The sequence below is a fragment of the Macrosteles quadrilineatus genome, unplaced genomic scaffold (assembly GCF_028750875.1).
Source record: "Macrosteles quadrilineatus isolate MER2022 unplaced genomic scaffold, UCM_ALF_1.0 Scaffold_31__1_contigs__length_1484076, whole genome shotgun sequence".
In the NCBI taxonomy this organism is placed as follows: domain Eukaryota; kingdom Metazoa; phylum Arthropoda; class Insecta; order Hemiptera; family Cicadellidae; genus Macrosteles; species Macrosteles quadrilineatus.
The window spans coordinates 1,311,632-1,338,753 of NW_026542624.1; the positions used below are offsets into that span (position 1 = coordinate 1,311,632).

Here is a 27,122-nt window from a genome sequence, read left to right on the forward strand (position 1 = left end):
AGCAATTATAGGGGACAGCTCACTTACTCTACAGATCATAGACTATACGAGCTTTGTAAATAATATTGAAGGTTCACTTGCACTACAGGCTCGTATACTATACGAGCCTATCGAAAATAAAAAATAAATGAAGAGGGTTCACTTACTCTACAAATCATTGTGCCTATGAGCCTCGTGTATTATATTTAAAAATACAGTAGGAAGGTTCGCTTACTCTACAGATCATAGTGACTATGAGCCAAGCGTACGAATTATTTGATAATTCAGGAATCGGCTCGTATAGTATACGAGCCAAAATCATGAATCAATATAAATTATAGGAATGCTCGTATACTATACGAGCCTGCAGAAAAATATTAGATGGCTCACTTACACTACAGATCATTGGCACAATGAGCTGTAGAGTAAGTGAACCCTCTTCAAAATATTAGATGGTTCACTTACTCTACGGCTCATTTAGCTACTCGTTGCGCGGTTTGCGTTCGTGAAACTCTAGGCGCTATGCCCGGCTTTGACTGCTGCTACTGCCTACATAAGTGTATTGCATCACCTCAATTATTTATTAACACGAAATAAATAAGTATGCGCAAGTAAATTTATTACATTTTTGGACTGAATACTTCAAAAATGGAGGGAGCGTGACTTTAATGTTTAATTTAATTAAACGTTATAGAATAAAACATATTTTGAGTAATATCAGGTAATATAATACACACTTGTATGATCCAGATACAGATCTACAGACAAAACCTGTGGTCCGATTTAGATTAAATTTGGTATCTGGCTTTATCCACGAGTCACTAATTTTTCAAACACGGGTTGAGAAATAATGGCAAAAATGTATAAAAACAGTTCACCGGTTTAACATATTTCTCAGTTATTGTGAGTTGCAAAATAAATTGTATACAAAAGCATTTGTGTACACAGAAAATTTAGAGGACTAGATGTATACAGAAGATATATAAAAAATACAATACGCATACAACTCAACGTTTACTTATGTAAAATTAATGAATTTGTTGTATTGAGTGTTTTTTACATTATGACGAAGCCTTAACTAAAAATATTTTTTTGATGTTACTCTAAGGAGTTCTAGGGTGTTAAACTATATTGTAATTATCTTTTGTGGAAGATTCTGTCCACGATTAATGATTGCTAACAATTTAATACAAATATTTAAGTCTCTGTACGTGAAGACTAAATACCCCCGCCGCAGCAAACCAGCAACTAAGCGAATTTCCATTTGCCTGATTAGATTTACACTAAAATGTCTACTTAAAAATATAACATTTATTTCCTATTTAAATAGAATTAGTTTAACAAGTACTTAGGATTGCTGCATCAGGGAGGGTTAAACATGGTTAAACTGTTTTTTTATGTTAATAGTTGGTAAGAAATGAAAACATATTCCAAATTTTATCAAAATACTAGCTGTTTGCCCGTTCTACGTACGGGAATCTTGTAGTAGGTTGAAACCTTATATTCAGAACAGGAGTTGGTTTGCATATTTAGTGTGCATTTTTCCAGATATGCTGGTTAAACTATTACTGTATAGGAATACATAATAAACCTTCGCAAACACAATATCTGACAGTTTCAAAGCCAAAACGAATGCTTCGCAATTAAGTGTCAACCGATCGTGTTAGTCCATATTTTATATCTAATGATAAAAGGAACTGCTTTATAGATCTATGAGGCATAGCCCTTACGGAGGCCTGTAATTGAAAGTTACTTTTCACACTGGTTAAAAGTAGTAAAAATACTACCTCAACCTCACTACTGCACACTTTATTCGGGTTGAAATTTGCATTAACGAAGGTGCTCTTTTTCACGAAACACTGAGAAATAAGGACATTAGCGTTACCAACAGGCTTACACACACAAATACAGAAATTAATTAGGGGATTTACTACGCTTTAACCAAAGCAAATTAAAATTATTTGAAAGTTTTGATAGTGTCATCAAATTTAATAGTAACCGTTTTTAGGCCTAATCAAACTGTAAAATTGGTGTAAATCCGTTGGCAAATATATAAATAATTAAATAAATACACAGCCCACAAAAAATTTATACGTTAACAACGCCAAGCTTTAAAAATTCATGATGGTTTGCTAAATAAATCGTTCACTAATGTATTATCATTTTCATAGCATAAAGTAACATTTTGGAGTCCAGACAGAAAACGCAATAAAATTATATAGAGTAAGACATCAATTAAATTTAATAAGAAATAAGGTACAGCACTAACGATAACTATAGTTGTAAATAGTGATGTGTTTGTACGTAAATATTATTCTTGCTGCTACCACCAGTTCTAAGGAAAAGTAGCAGTACCAAAAACCAACGTTTACATTTAAGAAAAGAACTATAGTACTTACGATTACGACCAATTCAAACTGTCCTTCTAATCAAACTGTATTAATTCGTGGTAATTCGTTGGAAAATATATAAATAAATAAATACACAAGTAGTGGTGAACCCAGAAAGAGAAGCCACTTTAGGCACGTTTTCCCCATAAGAATAACATGGTGAGCTTTTTTTGACCACTTTTTTAAAAATCCAGCTCTCGGCCTATACAAGCCTATATAAATGTTCAATACCATTGTACAACTCCATTACTATTTCAAATCCACATCCATTCACAAAATTGAGCGAGGTTTGTACGCGAACTTGGGTGCGCTCCCCCATATAAAATGCATGCTACCCATATAAAATAATGTTAAATTTTTTTCTTACTTTTTGATTTTTTTATGTTGTAATATTGTTTATAATCAAAAGTTGACACCCACTACGTTTGCCAGAATTTCAACCGTTTTGCCGTATCTCAAGCCGTTTTCGAGATATAAGCGTTTTTAGATAGTTTTACGGACTTAGACGATTTTTCATGGTAAATTTTATTTGTACCCATATAAAATAATGTTAAATTTTTTTTTTACTTTTTGATTTTTTTATGTTGTAATATTGTTTATAATCAAAAGTTGACACCCACTACGTTTGCCAGAATTTCAACCGTTTTGCCGTATCTCAAGCCGTTTTCGAGATATAAGCGTTTTTAGATAGTTTTACGGACTTAGACGATTTTTCATGGTAAATTTTATTTGTACCCATATAAAATAATGTTAAATTTTTTTCTTACTTTTTGATTTTTTTATGTTGTAATATTGTTTATAATCAAAAGTTGACACCCACTACGTTTGCCAGAATTTCAACCGTTTTGCCGTATCTCAAGCCGTTTTCGAGATATAAGCGTTTTTAGACAGTTTTACGGGCACTGTCACAAGGGCCGAGTGAAGCGGTCATGCGACTAGGGAATCCCCAGGTGGTGACGTCACTGGGGACGAGTCTATATATAGAAGTGGCATCCGGGTGATATTTCATTCTCGTGCGTGATGCCGACCTGTCAACACTGCCCCGCCTCGCTGTCCAAGAAGAGCAATTTGGTCCGCCATTACAAGTTGGTACATCAAATGAAGGTGAAACTGTGCAAGGTTTGTTATTTAATCTGTGATAATAATGTGGCTCTAAAATCACATATATTACAAAGTCATAAGAATTGTAATTTTTGTAAGAAAAATGTGGTTGGTCATTTTAAAAGACATGTCAATTCTTGCAATAATTGTCCATATACAATGATTGAATTTTTTGGTGAATCGACTAGAACTGAACTTAAAAATACTCTTCAGTCTTGTCCCTTGCCGATAAAATGGACTTTAGTAAGGAGAATCAAATTTATAAAATATTCAATGGATCAAAATGGACAGTTAGTTAATGAAAAAGAATGTATTGCAGATTTTAGAAGCCTTACCACCTTAACTATTGAGAAAAGAGATTTAATACCCCAAATTGACAATGCTCTTTTAAAGATTGACACTTCCATGCACAAATACCAATCCCAGGGCAGTGGATGGATATATGACCATACTAAGTATTGGCAGTTGCATGTTTACAAGTACAAGCCCTTAACTCCAAAGTCATACATTCCCACACCAGAGAGTATTAAATCGAAACATGCAGTTTTAAATATAAAAAATGCTGATAATAAATGCTTTCTTTGGTCAGTTTTAGCAGCTTTACATCCAATGAATTGTATTAATGAACATGCAAATAGAGTCTCTAATTATGTACCATACGAAGGTCAGTTAAATATGACAAACATAAAGTATCCTGTGAAAATATCTGATATAGATAAATTTGAAAGACAAAATAATATAAGTGTTAATGTATTTGGAGTTGAAGACCAGAAATGTATATATCCATTAAGAACAACCAAACTAAACAGTAATACTCATATAGATTTATTATTATTACAAGAAGGTCGTAAATCACATTACTGTTTAATTCGTGATTTTAATAAGTTAATGCTGCGGTCTACAAAAGATAACAATAAGAAGTATTTTTGCAAGTTGTGTTTACAACATTTTTATACTAATGATATATTAGAACGTCATGCAACATATTGTAAGAACTTTGATGCGCAAAGAGTGGAAATGTCTAAACAAGATACATTACAATTTAAAAATTATAAATATCAACTTAAAGCCCCATTTGTGATTTATGCAGATTTTGAATGCTTTATAAACTCTAACAACCATACTCCATCTGGATTTGCATTTGTTGTAGTGAGAGATTCTAAGATTATTTCTGAAGAGTTATATAGTGGCGAAAATGTTATGGATGTGTTTTTCAAAAGGTTGTTTGAGACTTATGACTTCATTAAAAGTCAAATGGCGATATATATTCCTCTTGTAATGACTCCTGAACAAGAGGCATCTTTCCAAAACTCAACGCATTGTCATATTTGTGAAAAGCCCCTATATTTTGATAGGGTGAGAGATCATTGTCATTCAAATGGTCACTACCGTGGAGCTGCCCACAATGATTGTAATTTAAACTATAAAGTAACAAAGAAAATCCCAGTATTCTTCCATAACTTAAAAAATTATGATGGTCATTTAATAATGCAACACTTGGGAAAGTTTAATCGTAAATTAAATTGCATAGCCAAGGATATGGAAAAGTACATTTCGTTCTCAGTTGATGATTTAGTATTTTTGGATTCCTATAACTTTCTGTCCCTTCCATTATACAAATTAGCTTCCAATTTAAATACATTTAGATTCATAGACAATCCACTACTACAACGTAAAGGCGTATTTCCCTATGAATATATGACGGGACCAGATAAGTTTGCAGAGTCTCTACCCCCAATTGAATCATTCTATAGCACTCTAACTAAAGAACATATCTCTATCAACGAATACGAACATGCTAAAAATGTCTGGACCCATTTTAATATAAATAATTTACAAGAATATCATGATTTATATCTTAAAACAGATGTATTGCTACTGGCTGATGTGTTTGAGACATTTAGAGACCTGTGTTTAAAGGATTACAAACTGGACCCCGTACATATGTATTCACTTCCTGGATTAACATGGGAGGCCTGTCTTAGAATGACTGGTATAAAATTACAACTATTTCAAGATATTGACATGCATTTGTTCATAGAAAGTGCGATTAGAGGAGGAGTCAGTATGATTTCCACACGTTACGCTAAAGCCAATAATAGATATATGGGTGAACACTATGACCCCAATCAAGAGAGTGTGTATTTAATATATTTAGACTGTAACTCGCTATACTCTACAGCAATGTGTGAGCCACTGCCCGTGGATGGATTTCGTTGGACAAATGAGATAGACTACAAATATAATCAAAATGATGAGTTTGGATACATTTTAGAAGTTGATTTAAAATATGATAAAAGCTTACATGATTTACATAATGACTATCCATTAGCACCAGAGAAAATGAATGGCAAATTAATACCTAATTTAAATGACAAAACTAAATATATTTTACATTACAAAGCATTACAAAAATATGAGGAATTGGGTTTGATTGTTACAAAATACCACAGAATTTTAAAATTTAGACAGTCTAAATGGCTTGCGCCCTATATTAATTTTAATATTGAAAAACGAAAATGGGCTAAAAATGATTTCGAAAAAGACTTTTACAAATTGTTAAATAATAGTCTCTTTGGTCGAACAATTATGAATCAACGAAAGTTTCGTGACATATATCTCAAGGATGAGTCACTATTAACAAAATATGTCACTAATCCAAGGTTTGACTGTAGCAAAAAGTTCGATAACAATTTACATGCTATACATTTAAATAAATTAGTTGTAAAGTTTAATAAACCTATATATTTAGGAATGACAATTTTGGATATCAGTAAAGTAATAATGTATGATTTCCACTATAATTATATGTCAAAATTTAAGAATAAAAGATTTCTTATGACAGATACAGATTCTTTAATGTATTCTATAGTTACAGAGGACTTTTACAAGGAAATAGAATGTGATTTGCACTATTTTGATACCTCTGGATATAGTAAAGACCATTTCTTATACTCTGATAAAAATAAAAAAGTCACTGGCAAGTTTAAAGACGAATTAGATGGACATATTATGTATGAATATTGTGGTTTAAGACCAAAGTTATATTCTTATATTCCTCTAAAATGGTTATATGAAGAAGACAAGCAAGCTTTAGAGGTGAAGAAAGCTAAAGGAGCTGATGGTGCTACAGTTAAACATCTCCTTAGACATCAACATTATTTGAACTGTCTTGCAACTGGGCAAGATTACTATGAGAATGTGACAAGAATTAAGTCTACAAATCATCATCTTCAAACCTTGACCATGAACAAGAAAGTACTATCCTTTGACGATGACAAGAGGTTTATTCTGGAAGATGGCATCAATACTCTTGCGCTTGGTCATTATAAAATTGATCAAACATAGTTATGTTCAAATGTATGTAGATATATTTAATGTTGCAAAATAAATACAAATGTTAAAAAAACTCCAGTCTTTCATTTATTTACCCTTACCATCCTCTTGATAGAATTGGTCAAACATAAATCTATATTTGCCATTATTCTTTGACCTTTCTTTGTCTATTACGAAAAAGCCATATTTAGTTTTATCCCAACATTGGTGACAGAGATTTTTAAATTGGTCAAATGAAAAGTCATTACCAACATGATTGTGATATACATGTTTTAAATTTAAATCATCTTGTTTGAATAATATTAGGAAATTTACATTATCACGTAAATGTTTGTGTACTTTGCTGTAAGATTGACACAAGTAAAAACAGTTAATATTTTTATGTCGACCCATTGAGAAAAATTGTGTAATATTTGGACTATTTATGTCATCAAATACAACAACTGACTGTGATTTTACATCATTTGGTGTGATTTCACAGTCAGTAAACGTGTGTAATTTCACTTCATCACACAAACTAAATATTTCAATTATTTTTTTATATTTTTCTTGTTCTAATGATTTAGATATTAAATATAAGTCTGTAAATTTTAATCCTTCCTTTCTTACAATTAAGTTATAAATTACAACCGTCTTCCCACTTCCACTTGGACCGCAAATAACACATCGAATATTGGTAGGAAATAGACCCAACTTCTTTGGTATATTTTCCTTAGTATATACTATTTTAAATTTATGTTTTTGTTGAATAAAAGACATTTTTTATATAATAAAAATGGTAAAAAATGATAATAAGAAAACATGTAAAAAGGGCAAAGGTTTATTCCTAAAGCCTTACAGGGGTCGAGGGTTATTGAATACTCTTATAAATAACCTTCCATTCCCACTTCACATACCATCATATCGGTACTGTGGACCTGGAACGAATGTACGTGAGAATTTAGCTAAAAATGTACCTCCAAAAAATAAACTAGACTCTTATTGTAAAGAGCATGACATATTCTACATGAATAATCCCGATACCGCTGCTCGGAACAAAGCAGACATGAGATTAGCAGACTTAGCTTGGACTAGAGTTACGGCCAATGATGCAAATCTCGCTGAAAAAGCTGCTGCGTATGCCGTGACAAATTTGATGAAGGCAAAAGCAAAAATGGGAATGGGATTAAAATTTAATAAAAAAGATGGACAACTACCAGCTGTTAGAGGCCGCAAAAGACGTGCCTCACTTCAGGGGAGTGTACCTAAAAAGCGAGCTAAAAAATCTAACACCAAGAGTAAAAGAGTGCGGAATAGTTAATTTAGATAGCTCATCTGGCACACATTGGACAGCATATCGTAAAAATAAAGATATTGTAATTTATTTTGACCCATTTGGAATCCAACCTCCAAAAGAAGTAATTAAATATTTTGAGGGATATAAAATCTACTATACAACCGATCAAATACAAGATTTAAATAGTTCTATTTGTGGAATTTTATGTTTATCATTCATAAAAAATATTTCTTTATAAAAATGGATTCATTTACTATAACATTTTCGGGTACAGAGCCAGAGCTAAAGTCAGTGTTCTTTCCTCCCATAGAATTAAATGATGATTATTTAATTGGATTAGTAGATTTTCAAAGTTATAATTCCATATTTAATGTTAAAAAACCACTAAATACTTTAACATATTACAAAGTAGAGAAAATGACATTACCAAAAGGAGAGATCTCAGTTGATGATTTAAACCAGTTATTAAATGGAAAACTTAAAGTTATAGTAGATAAAAATGGAGAAGCATTAATTAATACTAAATCCAAACTTTTATTCAAAGGGCTTATTCCAAAATTAAACCAACTTAAAGGCAACAAATTAACCATTAGAGAAGGTGATGATGTTTTCTATTATGACCACAATGCTCCAGTTACAATAGAAATTTCTGAAGGAACATATGAGGTGGTTGAGCTTGCAAAGGAAATTCAAAAGCAAATCCCAGACTTTTTCCTTACAGCTAATAATAAAACTATGAAAGCGACATTACTTTCTAGCCACGTGTTTGATTTTACAAAACCATGTTTAGGGTCTATTTTATTAGGATTTAAAGGTGTTTCTACTCCTGGTGTTCAGTTTGAATCTACAAATAAAATAAACATTAATAATGTAAATGTGATTAGAGTAAAATGTAATATTGCAAACGGGTCCTATTTAAATGGCAACAAATCACACACCATACATAGCTTTTATCCAGAAGCTCCTCCTGGCTACAAAATTATTGAAGTTCCAAGAAATATTATATATTTTCCTGTAAATAAGAGAAGTTTAGATGTTGTCAGTATTACATTTGCCGATCAACACGACAAGGCAATTGACTTTAACGGAGAAGAAACTACAATTACTTGTCATATAAAAAAGATATGAGAATTTATAAGAATTTATCTATAAGTGTACAAAATGCTAGGTTCCTAAAATCAATAGGACTAAAGTTAAAATTTTCTATTAATAAAAATGGAAGATTTTCTAGACGTTACAGGGAAATCCCAATTCGACGATAGTGTGGTTAAAATTACAAATCACTCCTATGTTCCCCACAACACTTTAGCAATAAATAATTCTGATGAAATTCGAATATGTATTAATAATCAAGATTTGCTAACTCTCCCATGTAGGAGTTATCTGTATATTAAGGGAGAAATTGAAAATCATGATAAAGGTCATTTTATAAATAATGCATTTGCATTCTTATTTGATGAAATTAGATACGAAGTTGCAGGTAAAGAAATAGACATTGTAAGAAACCCAGGAATTTCTAGTCTTATGAAAATATTGAGCTCTTACAATAAAACAACTAAATTGACAAATGTAGCATTTGATTCTGACACGAATTTAAAAGAGTTCCATAAAGGTGGCAAGTTTAGTACATGTTTACCATTAGAGTTATTAATGGGTGTGTTTGAGGATTTTAATAAGGTATTAGTAAATGTCAAACAAGAATTGGTATTGAAAAGATCCAAAAATGATTTGAATTGTATATTAACAACCACTAGTGCTCCAGCCAGTGGCACTGCTGATATGATTCCCAAAATTACACTTAACTCAATTCAATGGGTTATGCCACATGTAATACCATCAGATGGGGAGAAGTTACAATTACAAAAGATGTTATTGCAAAATAAAAATTTGCAAATTGCATTTAGAAGTTTAGAGCTGCATGAACTTCCATCATATCCCAATACTACAAGACATACATGGTCAGTAAAGACATCATCAAGTTTAGAGAAGCCTAGGTATATTATATTTGGTTTCCAAACCGCTAGGGATAATAGTGCACGAAAAAGAACTGACGAATTTGATCACTGTAAATTAAAAAATCTCAAAGTATTTCTAAACTCTGAATATTATCCTTATAGTGATTTAAATCTCGACTTTGAAAATGGAGATGTCTCTAAAGCTTATGAGATGTTTATGAGGTTTAGAGAGACTTACTATAATACTATCCCAGATCCTATGATTAGTAGGGTTGAGTTTATGAAGAAATATCCACTAATTGTAATAGACTGTTCTAGACAGAACGAAACAGTGAAGGAAGGAATTGTTGATATTAAATTAGAGATTGAAACTGCAGAAAATGTACCAGCAAATACATCTGCATATTGTTTGATAATACATGATAAAGTGTTTGAGTACAATCCTTTGTCAAATGAGATAAATAAAATGTAAATAAAAGATGAAAAACATTCAACAAGAATTGGTTGACTCTGCAAATCAAATACGAGAGAAATATAGAGCTTTAAAACGTGGCAAGTTTCTAGAGGCTGAAGAGAGGTTCCAAACATTCCAACCTTTAATAGAGCCATTACAAGAATTAAAGAAAATCACATCTATTGGTAAAACAGAGAAGCCTCAAATGGAGATACTCCCAATGACTCCATCTAGAATATCAATGATACCAAGATTACAACCAATACAGCAATCCACTCCACAGAAATTAGATTTTGGTCTTTTAGCATCAGACTATTTAGGAAATTACCTCAGTAAAAGTAGTATGACAGACACTACATATGGTATTAGACGAGAAGCAAATAAATTTTTTATTGGAAATAAGGAAGTTGATATTGCCAATGATGATGTTACAGTTGCAAATAAAACTTACAAGGGGACAAAAGGCTTGTGGCAGTTGTTAACTTTAAAAGAACCTGAGGATTATACTCCGGCTGATTTGCAAAATTATAAAGAAATTTTGGAAGCTACAAATGGACATTTAAAGAGTTACAAAGATGGTGCACCAATTTCAAGTAATAGACATACTAAATATCTTAATATAATTAAACCTCTATTTAAATCTGTTGGTGAAGGTTTGAGACAAGTGACTGGTAATAAAATAGACTATATTTATTGGGATGATCCTAATGAGCTTGTAGATAGGTTAAGACTTCTTTGGCTAAGTCGCCAAGCCGGTAACTCAGGAGTGGATAATGAAATAGATTCCATTATTGAGGAATTGAGAGAAAGTGGTATTATTTATTAAATAAAAATATGTTTATAGATAAATTTTATCGTTTATATAATCCATATAATAAGCCTGCAGAACCCAGGGCTAGTAGTGAACCTACTTTGAATTTACAAGACGATAGTTGGAATTGTTTAAACCGTAAAATTGGTAATGTTAAAGATGGAGAGTTTGTAGATGATGTATCAACTTTGGGTCAGACATTAACTAGAAAAGGTGATGTCTTTTTACAAGGTAAAACTAAATATGAGTTTTTAGAATCTAAGAATAAAAAGTGGAATGCTAAAAAACAGAAAATTACTAATGTGGAAAAGGGTGAAAGTTTAGATGATGTGCCCACTTTACAACAGACTTTAATACGAAAAGAAGATGGTAAATTTGTACAAGACAATAATAATTATGAATTTTTAGAATCAGAAAATGGTGTTTGGAATGCTAAGAAACGGAAAATTACTAATGTGGAAAAGGGTGAAAGTTTAAATGATGTGCCCACTTTACAACAGACTTTAATACGAAAAGAAGATGGTAAATTTGTACAAGATGATAATAATTATGAATTTTTAGAATCAGAGAATGGTGTTTGGAATGCTAAGAAACAGAAACTTAGCGATTTGATGGAAGGTACAGATAGTAAAGATGCTGTGAATGTTTCACAAGTTCCAAAAATGGAAGTAGGCTATTGGGATTTTAATAATAAAAGGTTAGTATGTGTTAAACCTGCCATTGATGACACTGACTGTGTTACAAAAGAACAGACTATAACTTTTGATAATAAAGAAAAATGTTGGGATGCCAAAAAACAATATATAAGAAATCTACCAATGGGGGAATATTTAGATGATATTTGTTTAATGTCACAAGCTATGTATTATGATGGATCAAAATTTGTATATGCAGGAAGAAAATTTAATTTGATGGAATACAATCCTGATTTATTAGTTGCCGACCCTACATCTTTGAGCGGATTTAAGTATATAGATAATAGACCATATATACCAGAAAACTATGTATTTAAAAGAATGGAAGATAATCTATTGATTGGGGCTAATGGTAATATATTTACAGTACAAGGAAAGAGTGATGTTATAAAAAATGAATGAAATTGCATACGAACTTCATAAGCCTGCAAGAAAGAATTTCATTAGAAGGTCTTTTAAAGTATTAGGTATAAATGAAACTGTACAAATAGATTTAATTGATATGCAAAACTATGCTAGAGAGAATTCTGGCAATAAATATATTTTAACTTTAATAGATACATTTTCTAAAAAAGCTTATGCTGCTCCACTAAAGAATAAGACAGGTTTGGTGGTTACAGAAGCCATTAAAACCATTCTACCAAAGGGGGTTAAAAACATTCAATCTGACAATGGAAAAGAATTTTTTAATCAATATTTTAGCAAACTAATGAAAAAATTAAATATTAATCACTATCACACGTTTTCTACAACTAAGGCTGCAATTGTGGAGAGGTTTCAAAGAACTTTAAAGAATTGGTTATATAGGGAATTTAGTGCTCAGGGGAGTTATAAATGGTTGGATTTACTTCCAAAGTTAATTCGAAAATATAATAATAAGGTGCATAGATCTATAGGAATGAAGCCTAACCAAGTGAGTATTTCGAACAGTAAATACGTGCATGAGAGGTTGACTTCTAAAGTAGTGCAAGTTAAAAAGCCAAGATATAAGGTAGGTGATAGTGTGAGGATTTCCAAGTATAAACATGTTTTTAGTAAAGGTTATACTCCGAATTGGACAGGTGAGCTATTTACAATAGCAGAAGTTAAAAATACAAAGCCTGTGACTTATATCTTGAAAGATGAAAATGGCAATATAATCAGGGGAGGCTTCTATACAGAGGAGTTGTTAAAGACCAAGTATAAAGACATGTATTTGATAGAAAAAGTAATTAGGAGGAAGGGTGATTTATTGTATGTCAAATGGCTTGGATTCCCAAGTAGCCAGAACTCATGGATTTCCACTAAGTATGTCCAAGGGAGCGCGCCATGAGTCGGGAGCGCGCACGAGTTCGCGTGCAAACCTCGCACTGTCAAGTTGATGATTTTGTGAATATACATGCGAATGGATGTGGATTTGAAATAGTAATGGAGTTGTACAATGGTATTGAACATTTATATAGGCTTGTATAGGCCGAGAGCTGGATTTTTAAAAAAGTGGTCAAAAAAAGCTCACCATGTTATTCTTATGGGGAAAACGTGCCTAAAGTGGCTTCTCTTTCTGGGTTCACCACTACTTACACAGGCCACAAAACATGTAACGTTAACAACGTAAAGCTTTAAAAACTCACTATTATATTATTATATATGGTTTGCTAAAAAAAAAACATTCACTTGATGTGGTGCAGTACCGAAGCTATTAATCTACCTTGGTTTTAAATTTTTTAAGTTTTCGAAAATTATAGTTATTTCCCATTTATTTGTAAGCAACTTTTAATGTTAACATATTAATGACAGTTTGAAGAAACCACCTTTTTCCAAACAAAGGTTTATTTTTTAAAAGATTACGTAATCTCTAAACTATAATCGGTACACATATCTAGCAAACATTCGGAGGAAATGTGACAAAAAACGCACAAATCTGGGGTTTTGGACGTTTGTAGTTTTACTTCCTAACTCAGAGTAATAAAACAAAACTGAGTTCCTAAGTAGAAAAAGTACCGATGTCGTTGTCGAAATGTAAGTAAGTAGAAACCGAAAGTGACACATTGGAAAAAGCGAGTTGCGATTTTAGCTACATCTGTAAGTTAAACATATGTTACGATCACAGTGAAATTAGAAAGATCTTCCAAGATCACAGAAACATCCACGATCACCCACTGCAGTTGATTTTTTACTTTGCACTTTACACAACTGTCTTTGTTACGCCGTCATTGAATGGAAACCTTTGTTTAAACTATTGGTGACGATGATTAAAAAAATGTAAGTTTCCCAGCACTGATTCACAACACTGATTCTCAGTATTTTCCCCGGTTATAAAAACTTAAGAACAATCGTTGCACTTGCGATTAATTAAACCGGTTAAGTAAGGCACAACGGTTTTAATCTAACTTGGTTTGGATGTGCTAACAAAACTTTATCGGAAATGGTTGCGGTATTTGTAAACAGTATTTAATGTAAACATATCAGTGACAGCTAGAAATGAGAACTAATCCAAACAGCTGATAGTTATTTCATAAAATGTAATAGTAAACATTGGGGGAAAATTTGACAAAAATCGAACAAAATGGGGTTTTTGATTGTTTGTTATATTTTTTCAAAAGTAGTTAGGCCATATTTTAATAGCCAAAGACACTCTCACCAATCCAGTGAATACAGAAAAATAATTGGAATCTTGATCTGTACTCTAGTTTTCAAGGAGTAGGCCGCGTAAAATGACATTTTGGCGTTACAGACGAAGTCACAGAATGGACAAACAGACAGATAGACATACAGACAGAAATTGAGATAAGACTCGTTTCGGCTTTCTTAGGCTATGAAACGTAAAAATGACCAAAAACTGCATGATTCTAAGCAATGTACAGACAAAACTGTAATTTTATTTATATAGATGTTCATAAACAAGCAAACTACAACAGTTTACTTGTTCTCCATAAGAATAACATGGGAATTTTAAATTTACATTTTTTTCTTTCTCCGTAACCATTAGGCGCTTAATAACGCTTCAATATACTAAATTATTTGTTTTTTAAGCTCTACAAAATGGTTTGAAAAGAAATTGCTTAATTTTATGTTTTTTTGTCAAAAATGGGAAAACCTTATTTTTACCCCATTAAACACCCCGTAAACCCCTGTTCCCATAGTCCGATTATGCGGGTTCGCGAACTCGTTCAAGTGTATCCCGCCTTACACCTTCATACCAAATTTTATCAAAATCTGACAAAAATTACTCAAGTTATCGGATGGACACACACACACACACACACACACACACACATATATATATATATATATATATATATATATATATATATATATATATATATGGCCCCAGCCTACGCTAATATTTTCATGGGTCTATTAGAGCAAAATTTTCTTTCAAACAATCCTTTAACTCCTCTTCTTTGGTTAAGATATATAGATGATATCTTTATTGTTTGGCAACACGAAATAAATTCACTAAAAGAATTTCTACAAGATTTAAACCAATTTTCTTGCTTGAAATTCACTTGGAATTATTCAGACAAAATTATTTCTTTCTTAGATAATTGACAATCAAAAACCTAAAACAAAAATTCATTTAAAAGAAACTAACAAAATGCAGTACTTACATTATCAAAGTTGTCACTCTATGTATATGAAAAAATCAATTCCAAAAAGCTTATCAATTCGAGCTAAAACACTCTGCTGTGAGAAATCTGATTTTGAAAAATATATCACTAAATTGAATTCTGCTTTCATTGAAAGAGGCTATCCTCAAAAACTAATATCCAATCAGATCAAAAACCCCAAAAAACTCAACCAAGATAATAGTTTTTCAAGTGATCCTAAATTTATAACTCAATACTAACTATCCTGGGCTACAAAAGATAAACAGTGTAATGAAAGTAGCATTCAATATTTTGAAATCTTCTCCCAGTACTCAAAAATTATTTTCCAGACCACCACGTGTTGTTTTTAAAAGGCCATAAAATTTAAAAAATATGTTGGTAAGAGCCAAAATTCAAAATTCTCGGCCTTCAAACAATTTTACAGTTCCGAGGATACATATAGAACTATTCCCGCTTCGATATTGTCCTAGGGCTCTGCCCAGTGGGCTTTCAAAGATTTGATGTGAGAGATTTAAAACAGTTTGTTGTTTGCCTTTGTTTGCTTTGTTGATGCTATTTTTAATAAATAATTTGAATCACTCCATAGGTATAGGGTATCTGCTAAATGTTTTCTGTGGCTAAGGGCAGCAAGCATAATTGTTTTGAATAAATACTGGTTTACTAAAGTAGCTTTGGTCTTGTGGTTAATTGTGGTGAGAAATGGCTTCCCTGATTGGAATTTTGGAAATTTCCTCCGTGAAATGTGAAAATTAAAATAAATGTGTGTTGAGGTAAGCTTAGTTCTTGGTCAAAACCGCTAAATTAGCAAACATGCCTACCCATTTATTATTTCTAAGTTTATGCTTTGTTTATATTTTGTAAAGGTTTGTCAAAATTAGTGTTAAGTATATCATTGACAGAACTTAGCATACCTACCCAAGGAATTGTTTCCAAGCTACTTTTGTAAAAGGTTGAACAAAATTTAGTGTAAAGAAAAGGTATTCCTTATGACCAAACTTAACCAACCCTAGATTTTTCTCTGATCAACATAAAAACTACAATCAATGTTAAGTTTATGTGGTCGTATTCCTCTTAAAGGCGCGATTAACATTACATATTCTATAAAAATAGGCCTAATCATCGGCTGATTCCTAACTTTGCTGACTGAACTGATTAAGGTTCCACTACCCAGTTATCGAAACTAATCACGAAATTTCTTTTCATCAGCATTGACATGCATATTTTTGGTTTGTTTAAGAAACATAAAGAAACGGAAACTACCTCTAGGATTTACTGTTATATACGGATGCTCCATTTACTATTATATACCATACATGCTAGTAACCTATTTTGCTCAAAGCGTAAGACAGCGCCTATTTAAAATCTCTTTTAAACAATATTGTTTTCCGCCCATTGGAACATTTCATAGTACTTACTTAATGAACAAATATATTTCCGTACGAATCTATTTAATCTTTATTTCCAGGTTGTTTTGTAAGGCCGGTTTTATGCACCGCGACAGTCGCGTGTCGCGTGTCGCGGCGCGACTCAAGTTCTATTGAGTTAAATGGGAGCATTTATGTACCGCGACAGCGACAAACTGCCGCGGAGCGACTCTAAATACCCGCGACAGGTTTTAGAATCGCAGCTTCAAAAAATGTGTCGCGCGCGGTTCAAGTTCTATTGGATCAAATGGGCACGTTTATGCACCGCGACAGTCGCGGCGCGACAGTAGTATTTTTCATACTCCACGTGGTATATTCTCCATATATTTATATTGATTAATGTTAATAATCTATATATGAGGGGTTGAGAGGCCAAGGGAGATATGTGACTTTTTAAAAAATGTTGTCATGGTAACGGGTTTTGTTAAAAAAGGGTGGAATTTCAACAAATAATTCATTTATATCCCTTGGCCTCCAAACTAAACACCTAAGAGTTGGAAGCCAAGGGGTATAAGTGAATTTATTTTTATTTTTATTTTATTTTTTATGACTCTGAAAAAAATACAATGACATTTTTTAAAAAGTCACTTATCTCCCTTGGCCTCTCAACCCCTCATATATAAAAGGCAAAGCCCTCACTGACTGACTGACTGACTGACTGACTGACTGACTCACTCACTCACTCATCACTAATTCTCCCACTTCCCACTTACCTAGGAAGCTGAAATTTGGTACACTGATTCTTTAGGCATTAAATAGGAAAACTAAGTGGTTTTTATTCTGATCGGACTCTCGGGCTCCGCCCCAGTGGCTCTGGAGTTTCCCATGTTAACCTAATGAGTACGCATATTTAAATGGAATTAATGAATCATAACAGCTGTTTCAATTAAACAAGTTGGTTCTGTTCTATGATGTTCAATAGCATTAAAGTTACAAGGATTACCAACAGAGTGCAGCACTATTATTTCTTTTACATTTATGACAACAGCTAATTTGCAACCAAAAGGTGAGTGAGCGTAGCGAACGAACTTCAACCTGGAGGCGAGTAAGCGTAGCGAACGAGCTAACCTGAAAACAAGTGAGCGCAGCGAACGAGCTCAAACCTAAAGGTGAGTGAGCGTAGCGAACAACCTTCAACCGGGACGTGATTGAGCCATGCGAACGAGCTCACTTATAAAGTTAAACGGGGCAAAGCCCGCGGGTACAGCTAGTTAGTATATAAATGAGTTCTTTACTCTTTATTTGTAATATAAATTACATCATTATATTATGTAATGACATTTTTTAGACGCTTGACCCAATTCCAACTGTAAATTGTATGTGTTGTTTAAATAGCTGGGGTTTTGTCATTAACGTGTACAACACTACAGGGTCTATTTAAACAACTTAATAATCACTTCTACATCACAAACACAACACACAACATTGGATTGAAAACAGACTGATTTCTTTAATTCCCCCACCACCGGATGTGAGTTTACGCGACAAAAAAGTGTCGCTGTCGCGTGACATTATTGTCAGCCGCAAAACGTGGCGCGACTCGCGACTCGCGACTGTCGCGGTGCATAAAACCAGCCTAAGATTCGAGGTTATTTAAACAGCTAGTGTAGGTTATTCCACTTCAAAAAAAACTATTGATTAAACACTACAATAAATCTCAAATTAAAACTGATAGTTAACTTACAAAGAAAGTATGTAGAACTAGCTGTTTGCCCGTTCTACGTACGGGAATTTTGTAGTAAGTTGAAACCAGAACAGGAGTTGGTTTGCATATTTAGTGTGCATTTTCCCAGATATTCTGGCAAAACTATAACTGTATAGGAATACATATAAACCTCCGCAAATAAAATATCTGACAGTTTCAAAGCCAAAACGAATGCTTCGCAATTAAATGTCACCCGATCGTGTTAGTCCATATGAAATGAAAATGAAATGAAATAATATTTTATTTCCCAACTGCATAATACAATTCATGGTATTTACATTAGTTATACAATCCTTAACTTAAAAAAATTACAAAAGTATATTATATATAAATGGCACAATGAGGAAAAAAGAATAACTTATTAAATTATGAAGAAAAGGTCTACATAGCCAGGGGCCTGTGCGTAGACATGTCTAAATGATAAAAGGAATTGCTTTATAGATCTATGAGGCATAGCCCTAAGGTAGGCCTGTAATAGACCTGTAATTGTTTGCGTATTACTAAATGCATAAAGGTTGGCGTATAAGAGCTTCGCTCAGTAATATAAATAGTGAGTAGACACAGCAAAAAACCGCCAACCGGGCGCTCGAATGCTTGTACAATAGGAAACAATGCTATTGTTTGCGCTTCCGTTGGTAACGCAAATATTTAGAGCTCCTTATACTAGGAGCAGCACACTACTACTAGGCTAAAATATGCCCACGCTAAACTCCATATGGTTGCCTATCTCATTACATAACTTCATCTATGATTAGATTATACAGTACTATGCGAAACCCGACAAAATCGACTGTTACTTTCAAGGCTCAGGCTGAAGCTAATTCATCTAATTGCGATAAATTGAGTTAAATTAATTATACATATTTTGACCATTTAGCATTGTTTAAAGAGTGTAAAACAATAATTATATTAATTGCGTTAGTTACCAAATATGGTTGATCATTCAATCAATAAAATATTTCCCGTGCCGTACGTCATCGGAGTTATTAGACTATTAGTTTGTTAACTGGTATCTCTTCTTTTGGATGAACCTTTAAAAAGTATTGAAATCGTATTGGTGGAACTATTGTAGTTAAACACTTTACCTGCTCTTGTAAAAAAAAGTTTAAACGAGTTTGATAAAAATTTAGTATGTTATAGCATAGATAAAAGCAGTCTTTTATCTATGGTTATAGTCCTTTAAATTCTGAACAGAATTGTACAAATCGCATTTCCGTATATTTACTCTCAACACTTGCACATGATAGAGGTTGTTGTCAAACTTATGGGAGAAAGTATATGTCAGAATGCTGATACCGTTTATTTTAGTAGTGATTTCTATATGTCCGATATTTTACCAATGTAAAGCAGATTAATCTATGATTTTATTTGAGAAAAAATATCTGTTTGAGAAGGCACGTTCTAACTTCAAAGGGATGTATATCCGTTACAGTGTAAGTTTGATTTTTCCTTCGTCTTGTCCCGTCAGTTCATATCGTACTTCTGTGCCAATGAATAACCCTATATCATAGTTTTGAGAAATTGGTTGTGGTGTTACTGTTAAAGCTAAAATTCATCAATAAATTGGTTTACCTTGACATGGGGGATGTAAGTTAGTTGTCTCAGGCTTATACATACATAAAGTTGTCAATTAATCTCTCCACGTAATGTTAGGGGCTTACTCGCGTTCGTTTATATGGTCACTAGCTGTACAGCTCGTGACACCTAAGCTGGCACTTGGCCTAGCGCGGGCAGTGTAGGCGGGAGGAGGGTGGAGGTAGGGAAAAGACCGGACTGCAAACATTTCCATTGCCTCACGGGGTTGACTCCCCTTGCATTGTACTTGAGCGCCTTCATATGGGTCGCGAGGACAGTTGATGCAACCCGCATGACGGGACATAATGTTTTTGAAATAGGTTCTAGTAGCGATAGGCCAAGTGCCAGCTTAGATGTCACGAGCTGTACCCGCGGGCTTCGCCCCGTTTAACTTCATAAGCATTCGTATGGCTCATTCACGTCCTGGTTGAAGTTCGTTCGCTACGCTCACTCACCTTTAGGTTGGAGCTCGTTCGCTGCGCTCACTTGCCTTCAGGTTATTATTAGGCACGATAACTTCTTCACAGATGAATAATCAGTTGGAGAAATATAAGCCGAATTATATATGTCACAATGCCAGTTCGAGCATTTTATGATTTTGAGTATTTTCTTCATTCACAATCTCAGGCAAGGCGAAATTAATAGTTGAAGACGTCAGGGCAGGGTTTAACAGCTTTTCAAAATGTCTTACCCATTCATTTGTCAGTTTATCTCCTATAGTCTGCCTTTTATTACATTTAAATGGATTGATTGCTTTCCACATTGTCTTACTATCTGAGGTTTGTTCTAAGTCGTTTATTATTTTCTGGGAATACAACATTTTTTTCTTACTGCATAGCTTTTTGTAGCTCTTATTCAATTATAGATATCTATTCTTAATTTCCTTGGAACTAGTTGTCCTAAATAAATTTAATACCCTGAATAACCGTTTTCGTGACGTAAGACATTCATAATCAAACCAAGGTTGTTTTATTATTAATTTTGGTGCTACCATCGCTATTTATTATAGCCGGCTTTTGAAGTGGCCAACTTCAATAAATGATAATTAGTGAGGCAATAGAGTATATCAATTGTTACAGAATTTGTTATATAATCATGTAAGCTATCAATAAAATTTTGCAAAGACGAAGCAGGGCTGCGATATATGGCAGTTAAGTTACAATTCACGCCTGCCCACGTAAAAGTCAAGGAAAGACTCGTAGCGACACCGCCAATTAATAGCTGGTTACAGGAAGTTGATCATGAGTAATCTATGTATATTACTATTCCATATTATATACCTAAATTCGCATTAAATAATTTGTGATTCGGATTAACAATTTCTTTACAAATAACAAAGGGAGATTCGTCGTAATCTATGTTCATTATTGGACAGAACTATCGCTCTGCCAGCCAGTGGCGCAGCGTGCCGTCAACGGTATTCGTCAAGTTCAATGGGGAATGTATAGAAAATGATTACGGGATGGAAATGCAATTTGCAAATGATTGCTGTACTGCAGATTAAAAGATATCCGATTTAAATATCAAGGCAATAAGGATTGATAGTATTAATGAAGTAAAAAAAGTTAGTTTACACTAGATTGGTCGAAAACTTAGATATGTGAGACATGTCAAATACCTGAAACTTCAAAGGGAGTTTTCCTTCATCACAACGCGTCAACAAATAACCCTCCAGCATAGTTTTGAAAAATTGGTTGTGGGGTTACTGTTAAAGCTGGAATTGCGTGACATGGGGGATGGCAGTTAGATGTCTCAGCCTTATCATTTTCATAAAGTTGTCAATATAATCTCTCTACGGAATGTTAGGTGTAGTGGAATGTACTTGAAGTGGAGTTGGCTTTTATTCTTGAACTTTTAGGGGCCTCCTTGTTTAAATGGTCGCGCAGCTTCATTGGCAACAAATAATGCAAATAACATTTAACATTTCCAAAAATAAAAATAAGTACTGTAAATTGGCTGTTACGTTAATATCGACGTTTACATGCATTGTTAATCAACGTATCTTATATTAGATGATGTGATCTAAATTAAAAGGAATATGACCTTTACGTCACGACAGTAGCTGCTTAAATAGTACTTACTCTTTATGCTATTGTTTACAGCCAAAATGTCGTGTTATTTTCAATTTTGTTACCAACCCAGTGGGCCACGGTCCGTAATATAGGCCACTGCAAATAATTCAAGATAGGTATACCATTTTAGGCAAGGTTTCTGTGTTGAATGAATACATCAAAGTAACCTCTCTGAAAAGTCTGCAGTAAATTGAAGTTTTCCAGCTTAATGACTTTCTAAATCATACACATATTTCTACATAAATATTGTAAAATGTTTTATCCAGTTGCTCTAAACTATTATTCATTTAACAAAATATGGACACGGCTCATATGGGCAACGTGTCCTTTTGCACTTGTATTATTGTGTATTGTATTACACAATCGAAGATTTTTCCAACGTTTGAAAACATGTACGACAATAATTTCATGAACCTATGATGATCTGTCTAGAATAATATCATTGATAGTCAAAGATAATATGATAAAATATAGACAAAAGTGGTGAAAAAGGCAGACAGAAACCCGTACAATAGATATAAGATAGTTCAATAAGAAATAATTGAAAGAGTTACTGTGATAAAAGGATTTTTAACTGATTTCGTAATGAAACGTTATATTGAAAAACATGACATGATACAGAAGAAAATTTATTTTACCTAACCCGCCATGTTAAACTTCCCTATCCAAAGCGTGATGTATACAACTTCCTTACTTCTCGAGTGATGTAAAGTATCAAAAACTCACTCAGTGATGTAATGAAACCCATTTAAATAACATTGAGTGATTAACTTAAAAAATATACCTCTATGGAGCCAACGACGTTCAACGCTAGAAATCAGCTGTGCTCTTGAATTTTATTGTTATGTTTTGAAGAATTTTCCTAACCTAGCTTTTGTTTGTAAATGAACGTTACTGTTAGAAGATGAGTGAAATGGATAATGATTAATATTGTTCGTAACCTCCTGTATATTGTCGGGTCAGGTAAAATCTTGTACGTTAGCGTGTTTATACATCACTTAGGTAAATTATGCAACTCAATCCGCTCGTTGCACAACCTTCACCTGCGTGATGTAAAAACGCTCTTACTACACTTGTAAAGTAAATAGCTATTACAAACAGAAAATAACATTGCAAATACTTCTTTTGGACAGTTCAGTAACTCCTAATAAATGTGTGTTGTTTAAAATACAGTTTAAAAATTAACAGCTGTTTCATTAAAAAGTATTATCCACATGACCAAAATGTAAACAAATCTGTGGAGGGATCTTTAAAGGCTTCTGGGAGAGAGCCCTAAGGGAATTAACTTAGTTTTTCTTCTGATAACTCATCTACAGACCAAGACCTTTATTTGGACACCTCTACCAAGTTTCTACGCCCAGCCGTTCTCTCGAATTAGTGGACACAAAGTTTCCAATTAAATATTTAGACTAGTAGAACCCCGTCGAAATCGACGGTTAATCTTGAGGTTTTATGCAAATTCAGCTAACTGGGATAGATAGAGTGAAGTCATTAAAATCTTGGTTAAATGAAGGGAGGATAAACATAATAATAAGTATGACGATTGTGTTCCCTAAAAAACGTGATTGATGAATTCGTTTAACACAATATTTCCTACCTTTTTATCGGCTTTAGGTTGCCCAAAAGGTTTTTTAGGAGTCTTATAATTGTTTTTTCATGAGTTTGTTTCGTGTTAAAGCCACTTTCACTATATGGGAGAATGAGTTCTAATAATTAGTCTATCATGTTACGGAAAGAGTCAATATTTATTACTAACAACTAATTCAATCTGCTTTTGGAAAATCATTCAGATTGTATCCGGATTTATAATTAAATCTTCATCTTTGGTCATTAAAATACAGAATTTTATCAGCATATTAAATCAGTTTTTTTGTATTTGATAAAAATATCTGATTCTCTAGAAAGCAGTAAGATTCTTACTTCAATCCAAGCAATTTTAATTCCTTCTCTTGCCACATCGACCCATGTATTTAGTCATCCTGTTCTTACTTGATAATTCATTAACTTATGGGATAGTTTCGCCTTGGCCAGATCGATAACATAAAGCTGTGCATGTATTTCGTGGATAGAATGAACCATAGAAATTTGATCAAACCAAATCCATAACCTAGTCCAGCCTTGGTAACAAATTATGCAAATGCGATTAGATGTGATGACACTGTTGTGTTTCCGAATGCTTTGTATGTAGTGAGGTTTGTTACATGTGTACAGCAAAGTAAAAACCCTGTACACATTTTTTTTAATACCTGAAATGACATTAGTTCACCTACTTCACCAAAACCATAGATGAAACATACTCAGTAGTTAGTCTATTCCAAAACTTGAACACAGCTCTCATCCTCAACGTACTCATCTATGACACAATTTTTAACCCGATTGTCGAAAACTTTTATACTAATAAATGAATTTCTGGTGTTCTTTCTTGAATTCAAAAATAAATGGTAATTGAAAGTAGGCAAAAAAGGCAAGTGCCAACCTTACAATATATATAAGCTAACCCGATAAGGAATAATTATGTTCCTTTAAAATTGATATGTCACACGTATTTCATAATTTAAAATTTTCTAAGAGCAATAAAGCATTATATTTTTTAACACAACATTTAAAACATATCATAAATTCATCCTTTTGTTGAAACTATAAAAAACTTGTCATGCAGTGAAGAATCAATTTAAAATCATAACTAATAATGTAAACATTTAATTTTGACAGTTTCAGTAGACTTTTGAATACAATTTTAATATTAACAGCTGGTTCATTAAAAGTAGTATAAAATTATCCATGTGGTCGTAATGTAAACAAAATTGCTGAGTGAACTTTAAAGGCCTCTGGGGCAGAGTCCCAAGGAAATTTACCTCGTTTCTCTTTTGAGGGCTCACCTACAGACCAATACCTTTCCTTAGACACCCCTACCAAGTTTCTACACCCAGCCTTTCTCTCAAATTAGCTGTGACAAACCCCCCGTTTTCCTCCATAAGAATAACATGGGATGGGACTTTAAAGGCCACTGGGGCAGAGCCCCTAGGGAATTTACCACGTTTCTCTTTTGATGGCTCATCTACAGACCAAGACCTTTCTTTAGACACCCCTACCGAGTTTCTACGCCCAGCCGTTCTCTCAAAATAGCTATGACAAAGAAAAACAGTTTCAAATTAATATATAGATTCCTCCATGTTAATCTTATGTTAAACTTTGATGAATAATCCTGCCCAAACTAATAAAGATTTCAAAAATTTAAAAAAAAAACTTTGCAAAACTACAGATCAGGCCAATTTTTTTACACTTTAATCATTAAAATCGAAATTCAATCTATGCCTGGCTTGTTCTCAGCCAGGTCTTTGCCCATGAGAACGTGACTTGAACTTGAGATCTTGCGATCATCTTTACTTTTCATTCCTATGAGGGGTCAGCGAGCGTTTAGTATTGTTCATGAGTTTGTAAAGAAAATGATTTAATAATTTAAATTTTTAATTTCCATATGTTTATAAGGGCATTTAACAACTGCGCAATTAATAAGTACTGTAAACCATATTACTGTAAAAGGCCGGTCTTTATAAATTATATAGTTCTAAAAGAAATTTCTATTTGACCTCTTTGTCACAAAAACATACTTCTTTGTATAGTGATTGTTATGTAAATGCAGTTGTCATCGTAATCTACAATTATTGATCTGTCTAAGTGTTATTTTTTCAATAAATGTAAATATCTTGTTTGGTAAACAAAGGATGTAAGTAGAGAGTAAATGTCTGTTCTGGAACTTGATTTTTGGAAAAACACTGTCTCTTCTGGAACCGAGCTTTTTGTTTCAAAAGGCGAGTGCTGGTTGAAGCTGGGAGGCAAGAGCTCCGCTGATGAGGTTTAAGTAGTGTAGCGTTGCAGAATTTTTTTACATTTATCCTAACTAGAGACTGCAACTATCCTACATACCAAATTTCAACTCTATATCTCAAATGGTTATGGAGATATTAATTGTAAGGTGAAGGTAAATAGTTAAGCCCAAGTCCTACATTTATGATTTTTTTTCAAATCCTTGCATGCGAGTCAACTGTATTTTATGTCCTTAACATATGTACAAAATTTCATATAAATCGGTTAGTAAATAACCAAACGCAAGGCAACTTTAAAAAATTCACATGATCGTGTGTAGTGTGCAAGCTTATCAACCATTCCGAATTTTGTTTGCACTAAAACAAACTAGAGGCTCTAACCGTCCTACATACCAAATTTCAACTCGATAGGTCAAATAATAACGTATATATTAAGCATTGGGCAAAGGTCAATAGTTAAGTCCAGCCTAAACACGTCCCAGAGGAATGGAAGTTATATCAGTATATGGCTCATATATGAAAACCTTCTTTATGGAATTTCTTAAAAATTTTCTTATTTTTGCTCTATCTCTTACCGTTTCCAAGATATAAGCGATTAAAGAATTTATTGGTAAAAACAAAATTAAATTTAAGTATAAGTTTCAAAAAAGTTAAAGTTTCAAAAAATATTTAAGTTTCAAAATGATTCTAATTCTTAAATTGTGTTTTACTCACCAAGTAAGTGAAAGGAGATGCTCACTGAAGCTAACACAAAACCACAACTTGATTGAACAGAGACAACAAGTAATGTACCCAATCTATCACAATTTCGGCTGACGCAAATGAGTGATAATCACGAGCATGTTGTAAAGGACGCACGTGGTGTTAACAGTCCACTGTGCAATAAAATTTTCCACGGAAGTACAGAAGTTCGCAAATGCGCTAATGAGTGA

General features: G+C 33.1%; 1 protein-coding gene across 1 annotated transcript in view; it reads right to left on the reverse strand.

Moving 5' to 3' along the window:
* The window catches only part of LOC129005700 (uncharacterized), a 153,413-nt gene extending 127,656 nt beyond the window's left edge, over window positions 1–25,757 (reverse strand). The window contains exon 1 of the mRNA XM_054434663.1: window positions 25,679–25,757. Coding sequence (XP_054290638.1) covers window positions 25,679–25,757 — 79 coding nt within the window. The remainder of the gene's footprint in view (window positions 1–25,678) is intronic.
* Between the last annotated feature and the right edge of the window lie 1,365 nt (window positions 25,758–27,122).